General features: G+C 41.2%; 1 protein-coding gene across 2 annotated transcripts in view; it reads right to left on the reverse strand.

The window, feature by feature from the left end:
* LOC123516413 (zinc finger protein 704-like) overlaps positions 1–23,446 on the reverse strand; it is a 165,681-nt gene that overhangs the window by 132,298 nt on the left and 9,937 nt on the right. For both annotated transcript variants that reach the window (XM_045275676.1, XM_045275677.1), the window contains exons 2-3: positions 16,650–16,834; positions 1,216–1,328 (exon numbers count right to left, since the gene is read on the reverse strand). In XM_045275676.1, coding sequence (XP_045131611.1) covers positions 1,216–1,328; positions 16,650–16,834 — 298 coding nt within the window. The remainder of the gene's footprint in view (positions 1–1,215; positions 1,329–16,649; positions 16,835–23,446) is intronic.

A 23,446-nucleotide genomic window follows, 5' to 3' on the forward strand; every position in this document is an offset into this window, starting at 1 on the left:
GATAATCTCTAATAGAACATGTTAAAAGTATAGCCGAGAGACAACGCAGAAACGTGAAAAAATCTGTTCCTAAGGCACATCACACACACACACACACACACACACACACACACACACACACACACACACACACACACACACACACACACACACACCTACATAAATCTGTTTGCGGACGATGCGAAACTGTGCAGTCATAAAACAAAAAGAGGATTGTGAAATACTGCAGGAAGACTTAAACAAGATCTGGAAATGGAGTAAAAAATAGGAGATGGAATTCAATGTGGACAAAAGCCATGTCATGGAAATGGGAAAAAGTGAAAGACGACCCATGGGAATCTATAAGATGGGAGATGGAGTAGAACTAGAAAAAGTAAAAAAGGAAAAGGACTTGGGAATGACGATGGAAGAAAACAATCAACCGGTAAGCCATATTGATAGAATTTTCAGAGAGACATATAATTTGCTAAGGAATATTTGATTAGCATTTCACTATATGGACATAGAAATGATGAAGAAATTGATAAGTACTAAAATAAGACCCAGATTGGAATATGCAGTTGTGTGGACCACCCTTAAAAAGAGACACATAAAGAAATGTCTACAAGAATGGTTCCAGAATTTAAAGGGATGACATATGAGGAGAGACTAAAAGCTATGGATCTATCAACCCTGGAACAGAGAGGAGAGAGAGGTGATCTGATACAAGTTTATAAATTGATCAAAGGAATGGATCAAGTGGATAATGAGAAACTAATCCTGAGAGAAGAATATGACACTAGAAACACAAGATCGCATAGTAAGAAACTGAGGAAGGGAAGATGTCTGAGAGATGTTAAAAAATATAGTTTCTCGCAAAGATGTGTTGAGACTTGGAACAGTTTGAGTGAGGAAGTGGTGTCAGCAATGAGTGAGCATAGTTTTAAAGAAAAATTGGATAAGTGTAGATATGGAGACGGGGCCACACGAACATAAAGCCCAGGCCCTGTAAAACTACAACTAGGTAAATACACACACACACACACACCATCCCTGAGTAATGCACTACTGTGCAAATTATCATATAAACCGCTAACTTGTATCACCAATTACTACACCTTGTCTTCTACCTAAGTAACTCCCAGGCAAACCAACCCTATTTCACCGTGCCGTGCCCTTTATTTATAAAAGAAAGACCCTGGGACTCAAACGTGGATCTGTGATAGCAACACTTACCATCTGGCAGGACGGGAGAGCGAGGGGAGCAGGATAGCTTCATCAGCACCATGGCGGCGGCGCACTCGTCCATCTGGTCCTCCTCAGAGCGGGAGCTGCGACGCTTTCGGGATCTGTGACGGTAACAGGAAATGTCTTGGTGTAAAGTGGACAGGGTGGCGTACCAGAAAAAGAAAAGCAAAGGAGACATGAATGACCACACGAGTACTGCATAAAAGGAATATTGGTGGGGAGATTAGAACACTGACATACAATACAGGATGGCAGAGGACATGGAACGGCACTGTACTGCACTGATTTTTAACGTAGGACATAATTATATTTAGAGATGTGCATCGGCATCGGTATCGGAATCGGCGGTATCGTCCCACTTTTTGGGTATCGGTATCGGTATCGGCTTATTTTATGCCGATACTTCCGATACCTAAAAGGAATTTACTACTTAGTGATATATTCGATATAAGATATTGATGATACCAAATTAATATAATACGGCGTATTAAGTTTCCGTGGTGATTACTGTATGTCAAAGAATACTGTTTTCTGTGGTAATAAGCCACAACCTAGAAATTGGACGTGTATGAAACGCGTATAGGCTGAACTCCGGCATCCTGTCACACGGTCGGTCATGAGTCACCACGCATTCTCACTGTCTCTCAGTCAGACGCTGCTCCTCCACCCACACAAAGTTCACACCGGTGAAAAGCTTAGGTTTTTTAACTATAATCTAAGAATGTCAAACTTCAGATATTGAGAATCCAACAAATGGTATATATATATATATATATATATATATATATATATATATATATATATATATATATATATATATATATATATATATATATATATATATATATATATATATATATATATATATATATACATAGTTAGGCATTTTGCATTATTGTAAATAACAGCATATTATTATTTGATTTATAATTAACAGTGCTAGAGCTAGCCTTTTCCAAGATATCATACTGGAATAGATGGAAGCTCGAATTATATATGTATATTAATTTTAATGCAAGTTTAATTTTTTAGTTACTTGTGTTAACGTAAGGATGTAAAAATTCCATAACTAAGAAAGTAACGATTCTGTTTTGTAATCATGTGCATTGTGTATAATTTGTTGTATATTAATTATTTAAGTTCATAGCAATGCACTAGAAATTTAGAATAAACTAAACTTTTTTCTATTTAATTGAAAAGATTAGGTGAAAGCTCATTTTTCTGAATTGGTCTACTAATGTCTAATGAATTAATATCAAAGGATGTCAGATTTAATTAAAGAGAAACATACAACAAAATGAGTTTCTTTTGCTAATATTTTGTGTCTGTTTTACAATTCCAATAATTTTAAAAATATTTTTGATCGCCACAATATCGTCAATAAAATTAATAATGAAAATGCACAAGACCAAATGGTCGCTAAAGGAGTAAGAAGTAAGAATTTAAAATAACTGACAAGAATCAGAAGACTGAGAAGATATTCATTCCAATTACTGAGTAATTTACCTTTGCAAATGGCTTCAAAACGTTCTCAGGACTCACAGCATCCCCCAAAACAAAACCTCCCATCTGATAACGCTCGCCGTCCACCAACTCATCCTGGAGTCCAGTGCAGTAATCACTATAAGTAGTAGTATCGGTATGGGCCCAATTAGGTGGTATCGGTATCGGAATCGGCCAAAATTTTAGTATCGGTACATCTCTACATATATTAGTACATAATATATTAAATGTGTGGCAAAATGAGAGAGAGAGAGAGAGAGAGAGAGAGAGAGAGAGAGAGAGAGAGAGAGAGAGAGAGAGAGAGAGAGAGAGAGAGAGAGAGAGGAGGGGAATGAAAACAATGTTAAGTTACAATATGGGTTAGTTTACATTATTTTCAGATTAAACATTTGAACTTACAGTACGGGAGAGGGGAAAATGAAAACAATATGTTAGGTTACGATACAGGTTAGTTCACATAATTTTCAAATTAGACATTTTTACCTACAGTACGTACTACATTCAAGAGACAAAGGGGGGCAAGGAGTAATGAAATGTGCATATGTGGAAACTTGAGGACAGAGATAACGTAGAGCAGAGAGGCAGATCACCACGCAAAGGAATATTCGAGGAAAGGATACGTTATAACCTAACCTAGTATAACACTTTATAAGGTAACTTAATCTGACCTGTCCCGGTGACGGCTGCACCTACGCAAGACGCTCTCGTTAGTGGACAATCTGCTCTCAGATCAAGCACATAACATGTACAGAGCAAGTTAAGTTCATTCTAGTATGTAATTACATAGCCAATCAATTTTTATATCCACACCACCACCAACCACACCCTTATGTAATCAAGGTTTCCTCACTGCTCTAAAATTCATGCATGCCAGATAACCGTAATCTGTATCACTCCTCTGATAGCAACAGCGGCCTTGACAAGAAAGATAAAAGACATAAAGAAGAGAAAAAAAAAAAGTGTGGATAATGTGTGTAATAAACCGGTGCATTTCCCTTGACGTCACGCCGGCCGGTTAACTTACTAACTACAGGTGAGGACAGGACAGGTGGGAAGACTGAGCACAGATGTTCCCAAACCGTATATATACGTATAGTTATGTAAGCGGATGGAGAGAGAGAGAGAGAGAGAGAGAGAGAGAGAGAGAGAGAGAGAGAGAGAGAGAGAGAGAGAGAGAGAGAGAGAGAGAGATGTGCGTACTGCAAGGCGTGTACAAAAAGAGACAAAGCCTGACCTGTACACTACTGACACGCCTGACGCTCCCCACCCCCTACCCCTGCAAAATATGTAGGTACCCTAATAAAGGTTTGAATACTCTTGTCACGCTGCGGACTCCTTCCCTCTGCCAAATAAACAACTGCCTCGCGTCACAGCAGCAGGGTGGGAACAACCATCTTACGCTGCTGAATGAAGGGAGGGTGAGATCCGTACTAACAAATACCGGTGATATGATAATGATGAATTGAAAGTGTGTTTCATAATATGGTCTAAAGTGAAACAAGCTGCCCCGATGCGTCGCCACTCGTCAAACAGCGGAGTACGGGACATTTTTCTGGGTTCATGGAGCTTCATGAGTCACGAAGAATCAGAAGCGTGCTACTAACTGACGACATGAAAAGACTGAACTCTAAGAAACGACCATTTGAGTGAGGTGTGGAGGAAAGGGGTGGGGAGATACGGAACGGGCTCAACCAAGGAGAGGGCAAGGGGAGGATGGGTGAAAGACAAGGAAAACGAGACAAGGGAATGGGGTAGAAAAGCGGGTAAGTGAATCCTACGGTCACTGTGCCATACGAGGTGTGTAATTCATTTCGGTCGCCTGCTGGTCACCCAGCCAGTCTTCCCAATTACGGAGCGAGCTCAAAGCTCATAGACCGATCTTCAGTTAGGACTGAGACCACATCACACACAACACACACCGGGAAAGCGAGGCCACAACCCCTCGAGTTACATCCCGTACCTATTTACTGTTAGGTGAACAGGAGCTACACATTAAGAGGCTTGCCCATTTGCCTCGCCGCTTCCCGGGACTCGAACCCGTTCCTCTCGATTGTGAGCCGAGCGTGCTAACCACTACACTACGCGGTGGGTGGGTGGGAGGGTGTGTGTGTGTGTGTGTGTGTGTCCGGTAAATTGCACGAAATCGATTGCGCGAAAGAAAATTGCTGGAAAAATACATTCTCGAATTTTCAATAGTTCGAAAATAGTGGTTTAATGAGAAATCAATATAAATTGAGAAATATCCAAAAAGAAAAAAAGATATAAAGATAACCTTATTACTGTTAACTAAATAAATAAAATTAAGAACAGGTAATATATATATATATATATATATATATATATATATATATATATATATATATATATATATATATATATATATATATATATATATATATATATATATATATATATATATATATATATTTTTTTTTTTTTTTTTTTTTATAATGCAGGAGAGGCAACTGGCCAAGGTCAACAAAAACTGGGGGAAAAAAATGGCCCACTGGGTTGCCAGTTCTCTTAAGGTCATGTGAGTTATCCAAAATTCAGGGAAAAATGTCTTGAAACCTCCCTCTTAAAAGAGGTCAAGTCATAGGAAGATGGAAATACAAAAGCACGCAGGAAGTTCCAGAGTTGGTTTTTTTTTTATACCATTTGGGCTTTTCACGGGAATTTATGGGCTAAAGGAGATACTTTTTGGGGTACCTCCTATCTCAAAGCCCATCCGGTAGGAAACCGTTGCCCCGAGTGAAGAAGCCCAACCTACACTCGGACCGTGGACAGGATTCGAACCCGTGCCCTTGGAGACCCCTCGGACCCTAAAGCACGCATGGTTCCACTGGTTACTCTCAATGATTGAGAGTAATGGTTAACTTTTGTATTAGAGAGTTGGAGAGAACAGGGGTGAGGAGAAGAAGAAATCCTTGTGCGGCAAGGCTGCAGGAGGAGGGGAGGCATGCAGTTAGCAAGATCAGTAGAGCAGTTAGCATGAAAATAGCGATAAAAGATAGAAAGAGATGCAACATTTCGGCGGTAAGAAAGAGGCTGAAGACAGTCAGTCAGAGGAGAGGAGTTGATGAGACGAAAAGCTTTAGATTCCACCCTATCTAATAAAACTGTGTGAGTGGAACATGCGAAGAGTACTCCATACAGTAGCGGATAAGGCCCTTGTACAGAGTAAGTAGTTGGAGGGGTGAGAAAAACTGCCGGAAACGCTTCAGAACGCCTAACTTTAGAGAACAATGGCCGTGTACCACGGCTGCAATAGAACGGTCGGAAATTAAACCTGAAATAAACAGCCGATTTTTTTTTTTTTTTTTTACGTGGTGTTACTAAATGCTAATACTATGTGGCTGTTTCTTGTTACGTTCTGATTTTTACGTTGGTGTTAGTATAACTGGACACTAAACACTAAAGGTTCCTTAAATCATTGTTGGTGTCTCCTATCCCTTCCCAACAAGAGACACCAATGTTATTCACGAATCAAATGGGATTAAAATTTATGTTAAAAACATGATATGTCAAAATGTTTCCTTGTAAATGAAAAATAATGGCCATCATCGTAAAAAAGAGATAATGGCATTTATAAATGAGAGCGTTCTCCCTTACTGTAGTGAATTTTGGGTTTGTTTTGTTGACGTTTACAGAAAAGTCAGTGAAGTTTCCAGTCTCCACTGGCTATACACTCTACAGACTCCAGTGTTTACAGGATTTTAAGGTGGTAGGTATAACATTTAAGTATTGTTCATGCCTTCAAACATCAATACATTCATGTAAAGCGACAGTAACTGTATTTTGGGGAACTGACAATGGCTCAGGGGCTGGGAGGGTAACATATATGTGTCCGGTTGTGTTGTCCCAAATACCTGTTTGCCTCAGCTCCTTTCGCTCCAATTCAATTCCTCTATGTTAGGTTAGGTTAGGTTAGGAATAGGAACAAACAACTCCGGTGGTAGGCGATTAGGGGTTAAACTCACCTGGTTGGCCTAACCTACTTGTGGCATGACGTGACAGCTATATAGGGGTGAGAAACAGGTAAGCCAAACAACTGCTGCCATGCCACCCCAATGAATGAATATACAGTAAATAAAAATACATATAAAAGTAACATTGGCTGGAAGAATATGCTATATATTAATGGGTGTGTTGAACTGTGTTCTAAGTATATGGCAAGATCTTTTTAATTTGATCACTTTAGAATTTTTTTTTTCTAATATTCATTAAATATAGAATATATACACCTACAGTATATTATCAATATTTGTACTAATTAATACATTTCTTGTTTACTTTCTTAACAAAAAACTAGTTAACATCAATAAATGGAAGTAAATGTTAGTAGTTTTGTTGCTGTTGTTGTTGTTGTTGCTCTGCTTAATTATAAAATGTCATGAAAAGCTATGGATCATATGTAGTGTGTTCCCAGGTAGAACTGCAAATAACAAGACAACTAATATCATCTCTCCTCCACAAGCTGCAGAGTTCCTGGTTACCTACAGCTTCTTGCACCACTACACTACTGTGCTAGCGGGGTTGATAATGGCAGATGGTTTAATGACATCTGGAAATATGTTCACTGCATAGCAGTTATACTGACACATATGATACCAAATAATATAGTTTCCTGAACCAGCCAACACACGTCAGGTTGCAGAGGAACTACTGGCATGCTAGGTGTCATCGCCTAATTCCAATTGTTAGCCCTGGGGGTAACAACGTGGAACTGTACCGCTGCAGGAAAGACTATTTCACACTGTATGTGATGATAGTTTGTGATACCAAATTGTGTTTCACAAATATCATTAGTAGTTGGCCAAGAAGTGTTTATGACTACTGCATTTTTTATAATTCTAGGTTTTGGGAAAAATAAATAAATAAATAAAAATAATAATAAATAAATAAAACAAAATAAATAAATAATAAATAAATAAAGATTATACAGGGATTCAGGGTATCCATCTATAACTTACTTCTTGACACCAACACTGAATCCCAAAGCTGAACAAGAAATTAGATATGGTGCATCACATATGGCACAAACAACTCAACTGAGAGATACTTTGGGGTGAGGAAACAGCAATTTGCAGTATAGAGGCACTTACGTATAAAATAGAGACAAACAAGAAGATAATTATTGTTACAGCAGTACTGCATAATATTGCTGTGAATAGCGGCCTGCCTGTTCCGGAATCTGTGCCTCATCATGTAAAAGTACAATAGTATGTTTTTTTTAGAAGAAGCAACAGATAGGGCACTACACTGGAGAATTATTGAGCTGTTGTTTTAACTTGTGTATCTATTGTACTATGGCAGATGTTGGCAAACTACGGCCCACCAAACAAATTCCTGTGACTCAACAAATATTAGCAAATTTGAAAGAGAAATTTAATACATAATGGCAAATAATATTGTGAGTATTTCATTTCCTTCGTGCAGGTGTGCATATACCTGGGAGAGTGGCTTCTTCTTTAAAAGCATTTTATTTTATATTCTAAGCATTAATAATTTTGATTTATCACACTATGCGGCCATATAATATTGTATAATATATATTTTTTTTTCAATGTGGCCATAGCACTCAAAAGTTTGGCCACCCCTGTACTGAGGTGTATGTTATAATTTTCAAAGTGTAAAACATGTCCTTGATCTGATAAATAAGTTAGTGCTACCGCAATTATTTCAATCTCTGGTTTAGTGACTGAGTTACTATATTCTATTTGGTTACATTCAATTTTTTATTTGCCCAAGTTTCCTTGCAGTGTATCTGTGCTGTACGCTATAATTGGGTAATTTCAAGAATACTGATGTAGCAGATCCTTATTATCAACATTTCATTTTTGAAAAAACACATTTAATGTGTAGATCAGGCTACAATTGGCAATTGCTTTGGAAATTAATGCACTTAATCAAACCAACCTACCCTCTTAACCTAGGTTAGATCCCCACCAACACAAAGATTCTGGATTCACCCATATTACCATGTGTAAATAGTTATTTTCTAGATATCTTTGAAAAACAAGCATTATTTCTATACTTGTTTCTCTTTTATTAAACAAAAATAGTCTATTACATCCATCGCACCATCTTGCACAAAGTCCAATTTGGTACTCACTTATTTCCTCGTAAAGAGACCAGAACTTTTCAAGGAATGTGCTACATCCTTGATGGTGTCTGCAGCTTCTTTAATACTTTGAGCTGCAGCAGACCACTTACCCCTGCACCAATTTCAAGGTATGCCTTCTTCCCCGTCTCCATCACCGTGTTTGCCATATCGTGGGTTTATCTCGCACAACTGGATTTTCTGACACCAGCAGCTCAGGCAGGAAAATCTTTTGAGTCTCTGCTAGTGGAATTCCTTTCATCATTGCCATAATAATGTTTAATTGGTGAGCACTGGCGAGACAAACAAATGTATTTGTTGAGTCGGAAATGATGTAAACATTCATCAGCTGATCGATTTCGGGCAAAAATTGCATCTTCAGAGCTGCCAACCTGTGCGGAGAGCGACGTTTTTTTTTTTTTTTTTTATACCATGTGGGCTTTTCACGGGAATTTATGGGCTAAAGGGGATACTTATTAAGGGTACCTCCTATTCCAAAGCCCACCCGCTAGGAAAACGTTGCCCCGAGTGAGGAAGCCCAACCTACACTCAGACCGTAGACAGGATTCGAACCCGTGCGCTTGGAGACCCCTCAGATCCCAAAGCACGCACGGATCCACTGTACCACGGCGGCCCCTGTTTTTGTTTGGTCTTACCAACACCACATAATGTCTCCTTACCCGAGTTTTAGAAACTCATTTGCAAAGTAAGTAAGAGGAAGCACGACGTGGGGTTTGCTGTTGGTACTTACTAACACCAACGTTTAAAAAATCGTTTGAAAGTTGCAGAGAGAAGGATAGAAACCGTAGGAGGGCAGTTTTCAAATCAAAGCTTTGTGCCAGGCTCTATCAAAAGCTTTTGATATGTCTACACAAAAGTTTCACCGAAATCTCTAAAAGAGGATGATCAAGACTCAGTAAGGAAAGCCAGAAGATCACCAGTAGAGCGACCTTGACGGAAGCCATACTGGCGATCAGGTTGTGAAATGACAGATATTTGAAAATCTTCCTATTGAGGATATATTCAAAAACTTTAGATAAACAAGAAATTAAAGTCATAGGGCGGTAATTTGAGGGATTAGAACGGTCACCTTTTTTTATGAACAATCTGAATGTAGGCAAACTTCCAGCAAGAAGGAGAGGTAGAAGTTGATAGACATAGTTGAAAGAGTTTGGCCAGGCAAGATGCAAGCATGGCAGCATAGTTTTTGGGAACATTAGGAGGGACCCCATCAGGACCATACGCCTTCCAAAGGTTTAGACCAAAGACGGCATGGAAAACATCATTACGAAGAACTTTAGTTGTAGACATTAAATAGTCAGAGGAAGGAAGAGAGGGAGGGCCAAGCCCAAAATCATTGAAGGTGGAGTTGTTAACAAAGATTTGAGAGAAGAGTTCAGCTTTAAAGACAGATGTGATGGCAGTTGTGCCATCACGATGAAATAAAGGAGGGAAAGATGAAGAAGTAAAGTTATTGGAGATGTTTTTGGCCTGATGCCAGAAGTCTCAAGGAGAGTTTGTGTTTGAAAGCTTTGGAAATTTTCTATTTATGAAGGAGTGTTTGGCATGTTAAAGAATAGACTTGGCAAGATTCCGGGCAGAAATATAAAGTGCATGAGATACAGGTGATGGAAGGTTCAAGTACCTTTTGTGGGCAACCTCTCTATCATGTATAGCGCGAGAACAGGCTGGGTTAAACCAAGGTTTAGAAAATTTAGGTTGAGAAAAAGAGTGAGGAGTGTATGCGTCCATGCCAGACACTATCACCTCTGTTATGCGTTCAGCACACAAGGGATGGGTCTCTGACAGGGAAACAGTAATCTTTCCAGGGAAAATCAGCATAATACATCAGGTCCCCAGCTGGCTGAGGCAAAACGCCAGAAGCACCTCCGCCTTATGGATATCCTGAGGAGGGATTGGAGAAATAAGACAAGATACAGATATGGGATTGTGATTGGAGGAGCCCAACAGAGAAGCTAGGGTAACAGCATAAGTAGAATGATTAGAGGTAATGAAAAGATCAAGAATGTTGGGAGTGTCTCCCTGTAAACGTGTCACATAATTATCTATGTTGTACTTGTAATTAATTCTCTAATTATTATTATATGTGCATGTATACATAAGTGTTGGCACCCCAGGATTCCACATAAGTGAGGCAGACATGATTATACCACCCTACGTCACGGTGTGACGGAACTTTCCACAAACTATTTCGAGTGCCATCGAATATATTCGGTTGCATCTACATTATATCATATAAATGGTTTGCATATTAACATGTATTACTCCGAGTCATAAGTAACTTTCCCTTGCCTAATTCATGTAATTAGAACCCTATATTCACCGATATATTCATGTATAGTAATCTTAGCAAACTTAGTCATAAATTCCTGGGTCAGCACTTTTCCGAGGCACTAGGCCTCCGAGGCCGGCCGTGAACAGCAACTCTTGTGACGAGGTGGAGGCGTGATCACGCCGGGGCACAGGCTTATCCCGCGCCTCTCACATTCTTCTGCACCAAAAACTCTGTATTTAATTGTAAATATATATATATATATATATATATATATATATATATATATATATATATATATATATATATATATATATATATATATATATATATATATATATATATATATATATATATATATATATATATATATATATATATATATATATATATATATATATATATATATATATATATATATATATATATATATATATATATATATATATAAGTTCACCTTTGATATTCACCTGAAAGCCACAGAAACATTCCAAAGTGACTTTACCTACAACAAGAAGGAATTAATAGCATCCCGGGGTGATTGGTAATTCACAACCCCGTCCAGAAAATCCCTGGTGGTGAACATTGAAATATCCAAGGATGGAGGTATCCGCGAAAGGATAGAAGGATAGAATGTGCTCCACTTTGGAATTTAAATAGTCAAAGAATTTCCTACAGTCAGAGGAGTTAGGGGAGAGATAGACAGCACAGATCAATTTAGTTAGAGTGTGACTATTGAGTCTAAGCCAGATGGTGGAAAACTCGGAAGATTCAAGAGCTTGGGCACGAGAGCAAGTTAAGTCGTTGCGCACATAGATGCAGCATCTAGCTTTGGAACGAAATTGAGGATAGAGAAAATGGGTGGGAACACAAAAGGGGCTACTGTCAGTTGCCTCAGACAGCTGTGTTTCGGTGAGGAAAAGATGAGATTTAGTAGAGGAGAGGTGGTGTTCTACAGATTGAAAATTATATCTAAGACCTCGAATGTTGCAGAAGTTAATGAAGAAAAAATTGAGTGAAATGTGAAGACATTATGAGCCGCTACCTGAAAAGCAGTTCAACTTGGAATCATTTCTGGTTTGAGTGAAGGAAGTGTGTGTAGTGAAGTGCATGTAGTTTAGTGAGAGTTGTCTTTTGAAGGCAGGCAGTGACTACCCCCTTGAGTTTTGAGACCCTTGAGTTGTGAGACAAGGGGAAACGTTTAGGGAGATAACAACTAGCTTTAATGGAAGGTTCACAACACCCCCTGAACTGATCCACACTAGAATTGGTCTGGAACAGACCAATTCTAGGAGTAGATTATTGTTTCACTAGGTGTCTACTACCTCCTCCATATAAATATACACTATCCAAAGAAGATCCAAAAATATTATTATCATCAATTGAACATGTGTATATAAATATCCATCCAAACATAATGTCTTTCCTTTTTCGCTCTCAACACAAGTTGGATTCATCTCTAGGGCTCGAGATTTCCAAAATTACTGAAATATTAACAGAAAAAAGATATAAGAAAAGTTGAATATCTAACGATCAGGAAAATTATCAATAGTATTGTAAGTTAATAGTTAGTTGATTGAAGTATTTGAAATGTTATGGTATTTTATTATTGTTAATTCCATTAAATGTACAATATCAACAAAGTTCAACTGATCCAGTGACGAGTATTAACAATCAAGGGAAGACTGCAAGGCAAGGCTAATGACACTGAATATGGTTGCTATGGGAATAAAGGGAGAGCCACACGTACAGAGAGTAGTCCCACCACCGTGTGGTAATTTAGGACAGAGAAAAAGGCCTGGAAGACTGACTGCTAAGGTGAGTGTTTCCAACCATTTCGAGTAACTTACCTTTCGAGTAATTAATTCGAGAATTTATTTTTCGAGCAACTAGTTTCTCGCAATTTACTGTCGAGAAATTGATTTCGAGCAATTTGCCTAGATCGTGTGTGTGTGTGTGTGTGTGTGTGTGTGTGTGTGTGTGTGTGTGTGTGTGTGTGTGTGTGTGTGTGTGTGTGTGCAATCCCTCACCCACACATATTTTCCTTCACACACACACACACACCAGGATAAAGAACAATTTGATACCATGATTACCAACCTGCACATCTAATTCCGTCCCTCTCCCTTTTCCCACCATCTTCCCCACCTTCCATGACTGTCCTTGAAGGGACGTATTCTATCTATCACATCTATTCCACTGCTCCTTCCTATCTATACGACTCCGGATCCTCCATTCCGTGGTGTTGAATCTGTTTACATTCTTACTCTTTTCCATTACCTATAATCAACTCCCATATAAATATAATTTCAACCATTTATATTTATCTAAAAGAACTCTTCATTATTATGTTTTTAATGCATCTTGTAATTAAATATTATTTCCCTAACGTGTTCTTAACTGTCATTTTCTATTTAATTTATGGAGGTGCAAGATCAGCGCAAATAAATTATCGGACGCATTCTTACTGTCATTTTCTATCTAATTTATGGACGTGCATTATCAGAGCATAGCTGTGTCTATCATGGTGAGAAAGCAATGCAGACAAAATGTAAAGAACTGTACACTTTGTTACAAGCATGAATGTCCGGTAGGAGTAAAAGGAGCTTTTTTTTCACTAACTTTCCATATTTGAGGAGGAGGAGGAGGAGGAGGAGGAGGAGGAGGAGGAGGAGGAGGAGGAGGAGGAGGAGGAGGAGGAGGAGGAGGAGAAGGAGAAGGAGGAGGAGGAGAAGGAGAAGGAGAAAGAGAAGAAGGAGAAGAAGGAGAAACGAAAAGAGGAGTATTAAGAGGAGCAAGAATCTGAGTAGCATGCAGCCTCTCTTATCACGCACAGCGACCTTATCCTCTTATTCTCTCCTTGGTCTACCAAATGATTGAGTTAACGATTAGGATATTTTTACCATGACGTCATGCCGAGGCAAGAGAACTCGGCGTGCACTGCTTCCTTTAATTCATCCATGCAGAATGTCATGAGTGATTAAATGAGTGAGGGTTTCTCGGCCCCAAGGTTAATACAAAGGACTCCACGTCACACCTCCACTATCACCATCAATAAGTTATCAATACTTCTGTGGTGCTCTCGTCCCACATCCCGACCTCATACTTGCAGTCACTGACGCCATTCCCCGAAAAGGAGATAGGAGGAGAAGGAAAAAAATTAAACAATCCTATTTTGAACACACACACACACACACACACACACACACACACACACACACACACACACACACGGCCGGGTAGCTCAGTGGTTAGAGCGCTGGCTTCACAAGCCAGATGACCGGGGTTCGATTCCCCGGCCGGGTGGAGATATTTGGGTGTGTCTCCTTTCACGTGTAGCCCCTGTTCACCTAGCAGTGAGTAGGTACGGGATGTTAATCGAGGAGTTGTGACCTTGTTGTCCCGGTGTGTGGTGTGTGCCTGGTCTCAGGCCTATCCGAAGATCGGAAATAATGAGCTCTGAGCTCGTTCCGTTGGGTAACGTCTGGCTGTCTCGTCAGACACTGCAGTAGATCAAACAGTGAATTACACACACACACACACACACACACACACACACACACACACACACACACACACACACACGTTCGGTCTTCGAAGGGCACTCTCCCTGTCCTGACCAACATGATTCGTCACACTTCCTCATGCCTCCATCTCCTCGCTCCCCAACTGCTGCTAACACCGCCTCCCCCCTCTCTCTCTCTCTCTCTCTCTCTCTCTCTCTCTCTCTCTCTCTCTCTCTCACACACACACACACACACACACACACACACACCTGCCCCAATTACTCACACCTGTACCCTCTATCCATCCTCTTTTCAAACATATTCCTATATCATCACCCCTCGGCTTCACCGTCCCTCATCTATACCCTCTACATTGTGGAGGCGGAGCCGTACTGGTTGCCCGAATAGTGCTTATTAAATTGTACATTCGATACATGGCCAAGTGCTGCGGTTCTTCTTCGGGCTCAAGTATCTCCAGAGCATGAGTAGTTAACCTTGCTTCAACCGCAGACCAAACCAGAAGGCGTTATGTATATATGTGTATTGTACAAAGCTTGTTCGTTCACGCCATTCACAACCATTACTTCAGTCATTATATTCGAGGTATTAAGAAATACACTGGGTTGTACTTGGCAAATAAATGATGTTCTAAAAGTTAGAATAAAACAGCTTTCTCTCTCTCTCTCTCTCTCTCTCTCTCTCTCTCTCTCTCTCTCTCTCTCTCTCTCTCTCTCTCTCTCTCTATCTATCTATCTATCTATCTATCTCTCTCTCAACGGATCCAGGTCACAACCAAGATGGATCTCACGTGACGTTGACTAGGGAGACGAGGAGAAAGAACTGTCTTGTGTTTGACGGCTGCATTTTTATGTCTGTCATTTTCTGTTTCTCAGGTGGTTGTTGTGGTGGAATATGAGATAGGAAGGTTGCTGGAGAGAGAGAGAGAGAGAGAGAGAGAGAGAGAGAGAGAGAGAGAGAGAGCCAGCCAATCCTTTGAAGCAGGTTACGCATCTAAAGACGCACGCAATCCGGGGACATCATTGTGTCCTGTTCTATCTGCGGACTCAATGACTCTCTCTCTCTCTCTCTCTCTCTCTCTCTCTCTCTCTCTCTCTCTCTCACTAACCACAGAGCGTGGATAGTAGGGAGAGATAACCCCTTAATTACCATTACGTATACCTAATAACACACACACACACACACACACACACACACACACATATGACATTCGAAGCACAAGATCGCATAGTAAAAAGCTGAGAAAAGGAAGATGTCTGAGAGATGTTAAAAAATATAGTTTCCCGCAAAGATGTATTGAGACGTGGAACAGTTTAAATGAAGAAGTAGTATCTGCAACGAGTGTGCATACTTTTAAAGTAAGATTGGATAAGTGTAGATATGGAGACGGGGCCACACGAGCATAAAGCACAGGCCCTGTAAAACTACAACTAGGTAAATACAACTAGGTAAACACACACACACACACACACACACACACACACACACACACACACACACACACACACACACACACACACACACACACACACACACACACACACACACACACACACACACACCGTACTAAACTTTCAACAGCCCAAGGCGGTTGGCGATCAAAAACTCTCAGAAGAAAGAAATTCAAATTCCAAACTGTTAATATGAGTGCATAACGTGGCATAAAGTGAAGACGCTGCCTTAGGATAATAAGAGACAGGAAACTGAAAGGAGAGGCGTGAGCTGGCTGGCTGGAGGAATGGGAGAGAACGGGACAACGGAAAAGGAAGGTAAGCAGGTGGGGGGGAATGGGGTTTGGTGGGGTCAAGGTTCTCGGGAACGGGTAACAGCCCCGCCTGAAATCCCTTACAGACTCACTCTCCAAACCCTCTTTCCTTTCTGCCCATTCCTTAATCTCTTTCTCATTCTTTCTTGGTCTCTTCTCCAAACCTCCTGTAATAATTCATCTCCGACGTATAGACATAATTCATAGGTAAGAACTTTCTGTAATCGTACTCACCCTTGGAAGCCACTGGTAGATGCCGGAACGTCTATGGTCTGAGAAGGTTTACGCTCCTTGCGGTCTGTAGACATGTCGGCAAGTTTGGCGAAGTCTGTGTCCTGGTCTGCGAGGCGTGCTGACTTTCTCGACTCCAACAAACGAATGTCTTCGATCCTCTTCTTTACATCTTGCCTCACGCCAGTCTGAAGGAGAGAACACACGAATTAAAATGATTCTTCATTACCATTATACTTCTTCATTTAGTAATAGAACATTTAGCATCTCATATTCTCACTATGCCTCTCCACCCCAACGCGCTGCCGCCCTCACGGTTGCGTTTGCCTCACAGGTGAAGGCGGGCCGGCATCTTGTTGATGAAATGCCAGACCCGCACTCTCAACCATGTTCCTTCACCTCCCTTGCGCAACACTACTTTTGTTTTCCTTTGGTTTGAATCCACAGCTGTCCAGGGTCATGGAGGAAACTTTTCTCACATTTCCTTTTTCGCCAATGGCTACTGTTACTCTCCTGCCTTCTCAGCACACATCACTAATTCAACCGCTCCCACCATCTTCTTGGACCCCCATCGTGAAACATTACTCTCGCTTCTACACTTCTACACCTCAGACATTTAAGTGCCCTGGTCTAATACAACCTGCCGCCTCGCCGCGATGCCAGCAATAGCATACGCTGATGCCAAGAGCCACTGTTAGTTTAATATCAATCTGAGTCAATGAACAGAAACATACACACACAAAAAAAAAAAAAAAAAAAAAAAATTCAAAGGAATTATGCCAAGTTAATCTCGTTGTTCATTATGGCCAACTTTCAGATGCCCGTCCTGCCAACCCAACAGAGGCTGACCACGCTAGGCCAACAACTAACAGGTCAAGCGAGAAACGAAACACTTCATCCCACATCAGTCTTCCCCCATTGTGACTGCCTTCCACGAGGCTTGGTGGATGCCTACCTGAGTGTTGGGCAGGGGAAGAGAGTGCCAGCTGAATGCCAGGGCACGAGGGGCCGGAACGACCTACATCCTCTCCCTGCAGCCCCGCCATGTTAGCTCTTGTCTACGTTGCTGCAAGGTTGGCGGCTCCTCCCGGCCGACTGACACACTTCCATTTGACACACACTTTTACAATTATTCATTACTCCCCGTATATACATCCACGCTGATGCAGGTGAGAGTAAATAAAAAAAAAAAAAAAATTTATTGGGTGTCACTTTCCTTTAACGAGAGCGATATTTGCAATAGCAAGATGATCACACACACACACACACACACACACACACACACACACACACACACACACACACACACACACACACATACACAATAAATAAATAAACAAAAGTGAATGAGATCTCTATCTCAACTCACACAGAGAGAAAGGAACCAAAATTGCGAGAAATCCTTCTCTCAACTATTCCTCTCCCCTACAGCTCCTACACACGATCTTCTTCATTTACAAATAGCAACCTATTCTTTCATGTGAGAGGGGAAAGCTGGCCAAGGGCAAAAGAAAGTGAAAAAGAAAGGCCCCACTTACAGTGAATGTCATTCCCCGTGCAGGTCCGAGAGAGTTAGCCAATGGAAAGGGATGTCTTGAAACCTCCCTCTTAAATAAGGCCAAGTTATAGGAAGATGGAAATACAGAAGCAGGTAGGGAGTTTACCAGAGAAAAATATGAATGATTGAGAGTACTGGTTAACTCTTGCATTAAAAACGTGGACAACAAAATAGGGGTCAGAGGAAGAAAGTAAGTCTTGAGCAGCGAGGCCGCGGGAGGAGGAGAGGCATGCAGTTAACAAGATCGCAAGAGCAGTTGGCATGAAAACAGCGGTAAAAGATAGCAAGAGATGCAACACTGCCTCGGTGAGAAAGAGACTGAAGACAGTCAGTCAGAGAGGAACTAATTAAACGAAAAGCTTTAGATTCCACCCTATCTAATGAAACTACGTATTACCTGCCTCACCCAATTATTAACAACTGCAACTATATTGTTGCTGTCTCGCTAACCCCGCCACACCACCACCTCCTCCGATAGTGAAAACAAGCGTCTCTCCTACTTTCACTGTCTCTCTCGTTAAAGCATCATATAAAAAGAAGCTTAACACCACCCACCATCCCCCACCCAGCAGTGCCCATTACCATCCGTCGCCAAACAACCTCGAGCCCATCGACCTGCTGACATCAATTACAGAGAGAGAGAGAGAGAGAGAGAGAGAGAGAGAGAGAGAGAGAGAGAGAGAGAGAGAGAGAGCATGCTCCCCACAAAAACGGAGTCAACCTGACTCTTCACTTTTCTTTGCATGTTTAACGTAACTGATAAAGACACAATGTGTGTGTGTGTGTGTGTGTGTGTGTGTGTGTGTGTGTGTGTGTGTGTGTGTGTGTATTTACCAAGTTGTATTTACCTAGTTGTATTGTACAGGGTTCGAGCTGGGCTCATAGCGTCCTGTTTCCATATCTCCATTTATCTGTGTGTGTGTGTGTGTGTGTGTGTGTGTGTGTGTGTGAGAGAGAGAATATGAGGGTCTGCAGTGTCACATAGTGGTGCTATAGGGTCAAGGGTGGAGGGACGGAAGAAGGGAGTGGATGACAGAAAAGTGAGTGGGCCAGAAGCCCGCTGTGGTGAAAGGCGGTGAGAAGAGAAGATCGGTCGGCACCTTTCACTGCAGCAAACACCTACGCAATTTCTCATTCTCTTGGTTTGTGGTTCTTAACCTTTTTCAGTGCCCGTACCTCTTGATATCTCAGAAAATTTTCTCGTACCCCCATCCAATATCAATATAATGAATGCAAGCATACGAAAAGGATAAATTATTAGATTTTACATCTACTGAACAAAGGTACTTTTATATTTCAAATGAAAAATGTCAATTAGTAAGATACAATGAATGCGCATTATAACAGTAATTGTGAGTAATACTAGTACATAATGCACATCAACACATTTTTAGTTTATCTTTTGTAGTTGTTTTTCATTAATGATGGTCAAAGGAGGTTTGCTATCTTATGACAAAATATACAGTACACTCGCTATCATGTCACGTACCCCCAGGTTTAAGGTTTCGTACACCCTGAGGGTACAGGTACCACAGGTTAAGAACAGCTGTCATAAGTGATACCGCTGTGCATCCACATGCCACACCGACGGCAATAAAACGAGCATTCATCTTCCCTGAACTATCGACCAGTGAAATGCACCTAATAAAAGTACGTAAGTACAGTACATACGAAACTAAGACAACGTCTTAGCTGCACTACAAGGGCCCGAGCCAAGTTGTTGAAGGACGTCTGGTCACCACTACAGGACTTGCCGCGATGGTGAGACATGACTGGTACGTACACGGATAGTGAGTCCTTCAAACGAGAGAGAGAGAGAGAGAGAGAGAGAGAGAGAGAGAGAGAGAGAGAGAGAGAGAGAGAGAGACTTGGGAAAGGGAAAAAGTGGTTTGTAGCCGGGCCAGCTCAGGTGGTGAGGTGACAACACAATACCGACATTTCCTTGGCTGAGTTCACCCTAAACAATATATTTGAAAGGTGGCTTACGTATATGAGATTTTATTTTATTTTTTCTTTGGCATAGGACAGAATGACCACCAACACATCAACAAAACTTATGATAGAAAGGAAAAAAAAATCAACAACACGACACAAGGAATAACAAGTTACCAACAGCAACCAACCTAAGGACGCACAAATACGTTCATACCATATGAATACAGAACGGGATCAGGTGGACGAGGATCTTTAAACTGCCAGAAATGAAAGGAGTAGGATACAGTTGGACAAGTACAAAGAAAAGGCGGCACCAACATGTTCGTATTACTGTCAATACCATCCAAGCAACAGTAGAAGCTAGATCAGCTTTAAGGTGAAACACACATCAGATAAAACAACACAACGAATTCCCGTAAGGTGCAACCATGTCGCAACAGACCATGGCTATTGTCTATGCTGCATCTCGTAAAGAGGAGGAAGGCTGTGTTGACGGGGTAGGTAGACCAATGTTCCTGGTGTACTCCACTTACCACAATAACCCGGGACGGACCAATACACTTGCACCCGATAAGCCTTGCCTCACACAACAACAAAAAAAAAAATAAATAAATAAATAAAAAAAAAAAAAAATACAAAAATACAAACGCCACACCGATGCCTAGAAAAGCGATTCAAATAGCAACAGAGACAAACAAGTTATGTAAATAAATATCAGAACCATAAGTATATCTTTTCATTCTATTCTCTTTAACATATTTTGCTTCTTCATCCTTCTCTCCATGAACAACAGCAACATATGTATACAAATTAATAAATTGATAAATCAACAAGCATTCATAAATGACTACGCATCTCGAATCCCTTCATCGGCCTCAGGCTGATTGGTTGCTTGACTGAGTTTGGCGCCACTAGAACATGGTCATGTGGAGACAGCCTCGTTATAGAGGCACTATTCTTTATATTAATCTACAGAAGTGGCAAAATGAATCAAAGAGTAGCAATTAATATTGAAGAAGGTATGAAGAGAGCATGGTACAAAGGGCCAGACGATAGTGGGAGGGAAGTAGGGTGATGGTTCAGGTCGCGGTGTTGCTGCGTGTGGAGGTCGTACTGTTGCTAGGTGGGAGGGAAGCGAAAGTCGAGAATGCCACAACTTTCACGAGAAGGCACAAAGCCCTATGACTTTGCTGACCCAGACTAATGGACTAAGGGACTCGAGAGGAAAGGATCGAGAACACGAGGGGAAGGAAGAAGAGTGATAAGAGGATCATGGGCAGCCTGGCTATCTTTGTTACTTGAACAACCACGCCAACAGTAATGACCGAGCATCATATTATTATGTTCACGGTGGATATGAGCGATGGGTAATGGGCCTTCCCTCCCTCTCGTTATGATCGTAGTAAAAAAAAACACACACACACACACACACACACACACACACATATATATATATATATATATATATATATATATATATATATATATATATATATATATATATATGAGCCAGCTGAACTGCAGCGTGCAGCTCCAGAACCAAAGGTGAAAATGTCTGATGTGCAGGAGGAAGAGGAGGAGGAGGAGGCGAGAGACTGTTCAGGAGAGCGAGTGAAGAGAAGGAAAAGAAAGGAATTGTGTGTAAAGGAAAGGAAACATGTGGGACGGAGAGGAGAGAGGAGAGAGGTAGCTGAGGAGTGCGTCGAGTAGTTGCTAGGGACATGGGAGATGGGGGAGGTGGGACAGACATAGATCGGGAGGACGCGGGAATGAGAGAAAAAAAAAAAAGTTGGGAGACTAGGACGCGAAAGGGGTGGGTGGCACTGAAAACAAAGACGTAAATGTCATTAAAAGCAAGGTTTCAGGGAATAAGCACAAGAAGCGGATAGTAAGTAGCCTGTTGCACAAACCTCATACGCAGGAAGTGGTGACAACCAAGGACAACATCGTTTGAACAGATACACGTGCCTGAACACTTCCTAAACGCTACCCGTTAAGAGAGAGAGAGAGAGAGAGAGAGAGAGAGAGAGAGAGAGAGAGAGAGAGAGAGAGAGAGAATCCTCAAGTCGAGTGAAAAATATATAAGTGGTGAGAGCGAGGGCAACCGTTCTGAAGGCACTTTAAATACCACAATTCTTCCTACTGAGGTCTTTCGGCGAGGAATTTACACCTAATTCTTACGATAGTATGCTATGCACTCTTTTCACGAGGTTAAGGCGAAGGCACATCCCCCTGTACTACGCAAATCGATAAATATTTCTGGAGTTCGGCAGCGATTCATCGTTTATTAAATTAAACATATAAACAGTCATACAGTAACTTCTCATCTTTAAAATGAAGCGTAGCTGAGCTCTCCGTATCAGCCTCCCTCCCCCCGACGCCTCTCTCTCTCTCTCTCTCTCAGCCTTCCACCTCTCGCTCGCTGGCGGATCCCCCGACCTTGTGACGTCACACAATAACAAACCCCCACCAACGCAGTGGAGCCACGTCTCTCGCGGTGCGGCGGTGGTGCCGTCTCTACCTAAACAAAGAGATTGGAAGGGAACGCACTTCCGCCGTCAGGGACGAACCTCAACATTAAATTCTGTGGTTTTATGTGTAAAAATTACGCACCTAACACCGACGCATATTTTAAACTTTAGCTTTACCATGATACAATAAAATAATGTTTCATGGGTTGGCTGACCAACTCCCTGTGCACACACTGACCATGGACTCCCGCTCCCACTATGATGAACGCAGAAGCCAGAAAGCTCCATCCGCTAGCACTAGGCTGTGTCCTTGAGCTCGTGAGTGTGCAAACACAACTTACCACGACACCCGAGTTCAACCCTAGCATGCCAAATACGATGTAAACGTAAACAAAGCCGCTGAGGCAAACTGAGTCTGATGGCCAACTTGTACATCAACACAAGTTTCCATTATTCTGTGTCCTTGAGCTCGTGAGTGTGCAAACACAACTTACCACGACACCCGAGTTCAACCCTAGCATGCCAAATACGATGTAAACGTAAACAAAGCCGCTGAGGCAAACTGAGTCTGATGGCCAACTTGTACATCAACACAAGTTTCCATTATTCTCATGCAATGTTATTTATCTATTTATTTATTTATATTTTCCACCTGTCACGTGTCAGCTACACATTTATAGAAGAGCACGCGAAACAAAAAGATGAACATAAAATTGACAAGGTTTTCATTGACTTAGACAGGTAAATCAAAGGACAAATTAACGTCTTGCTACGTATAGAAGCGCAGGGCCCACCCTCCTTCCCTCCTTCACGACTTCACAACCGGATCCGGTGAC

This window comes from Portunus trituberculatus, chromosome 41, assembly GCF_017591435.1.
Source record: "Portunus trituberculatus isolate SZX2019 chromosome 41, ASM1759143v1, whole genome shotgun sequence".
Classification (NCBI taxonomy): domain Eukaryota; kingdom Metazoa; phylum Arthropoda; class Malacostraca; order Decapoda; family Portunidae; genus Portunus; species Portunus trituberculatus.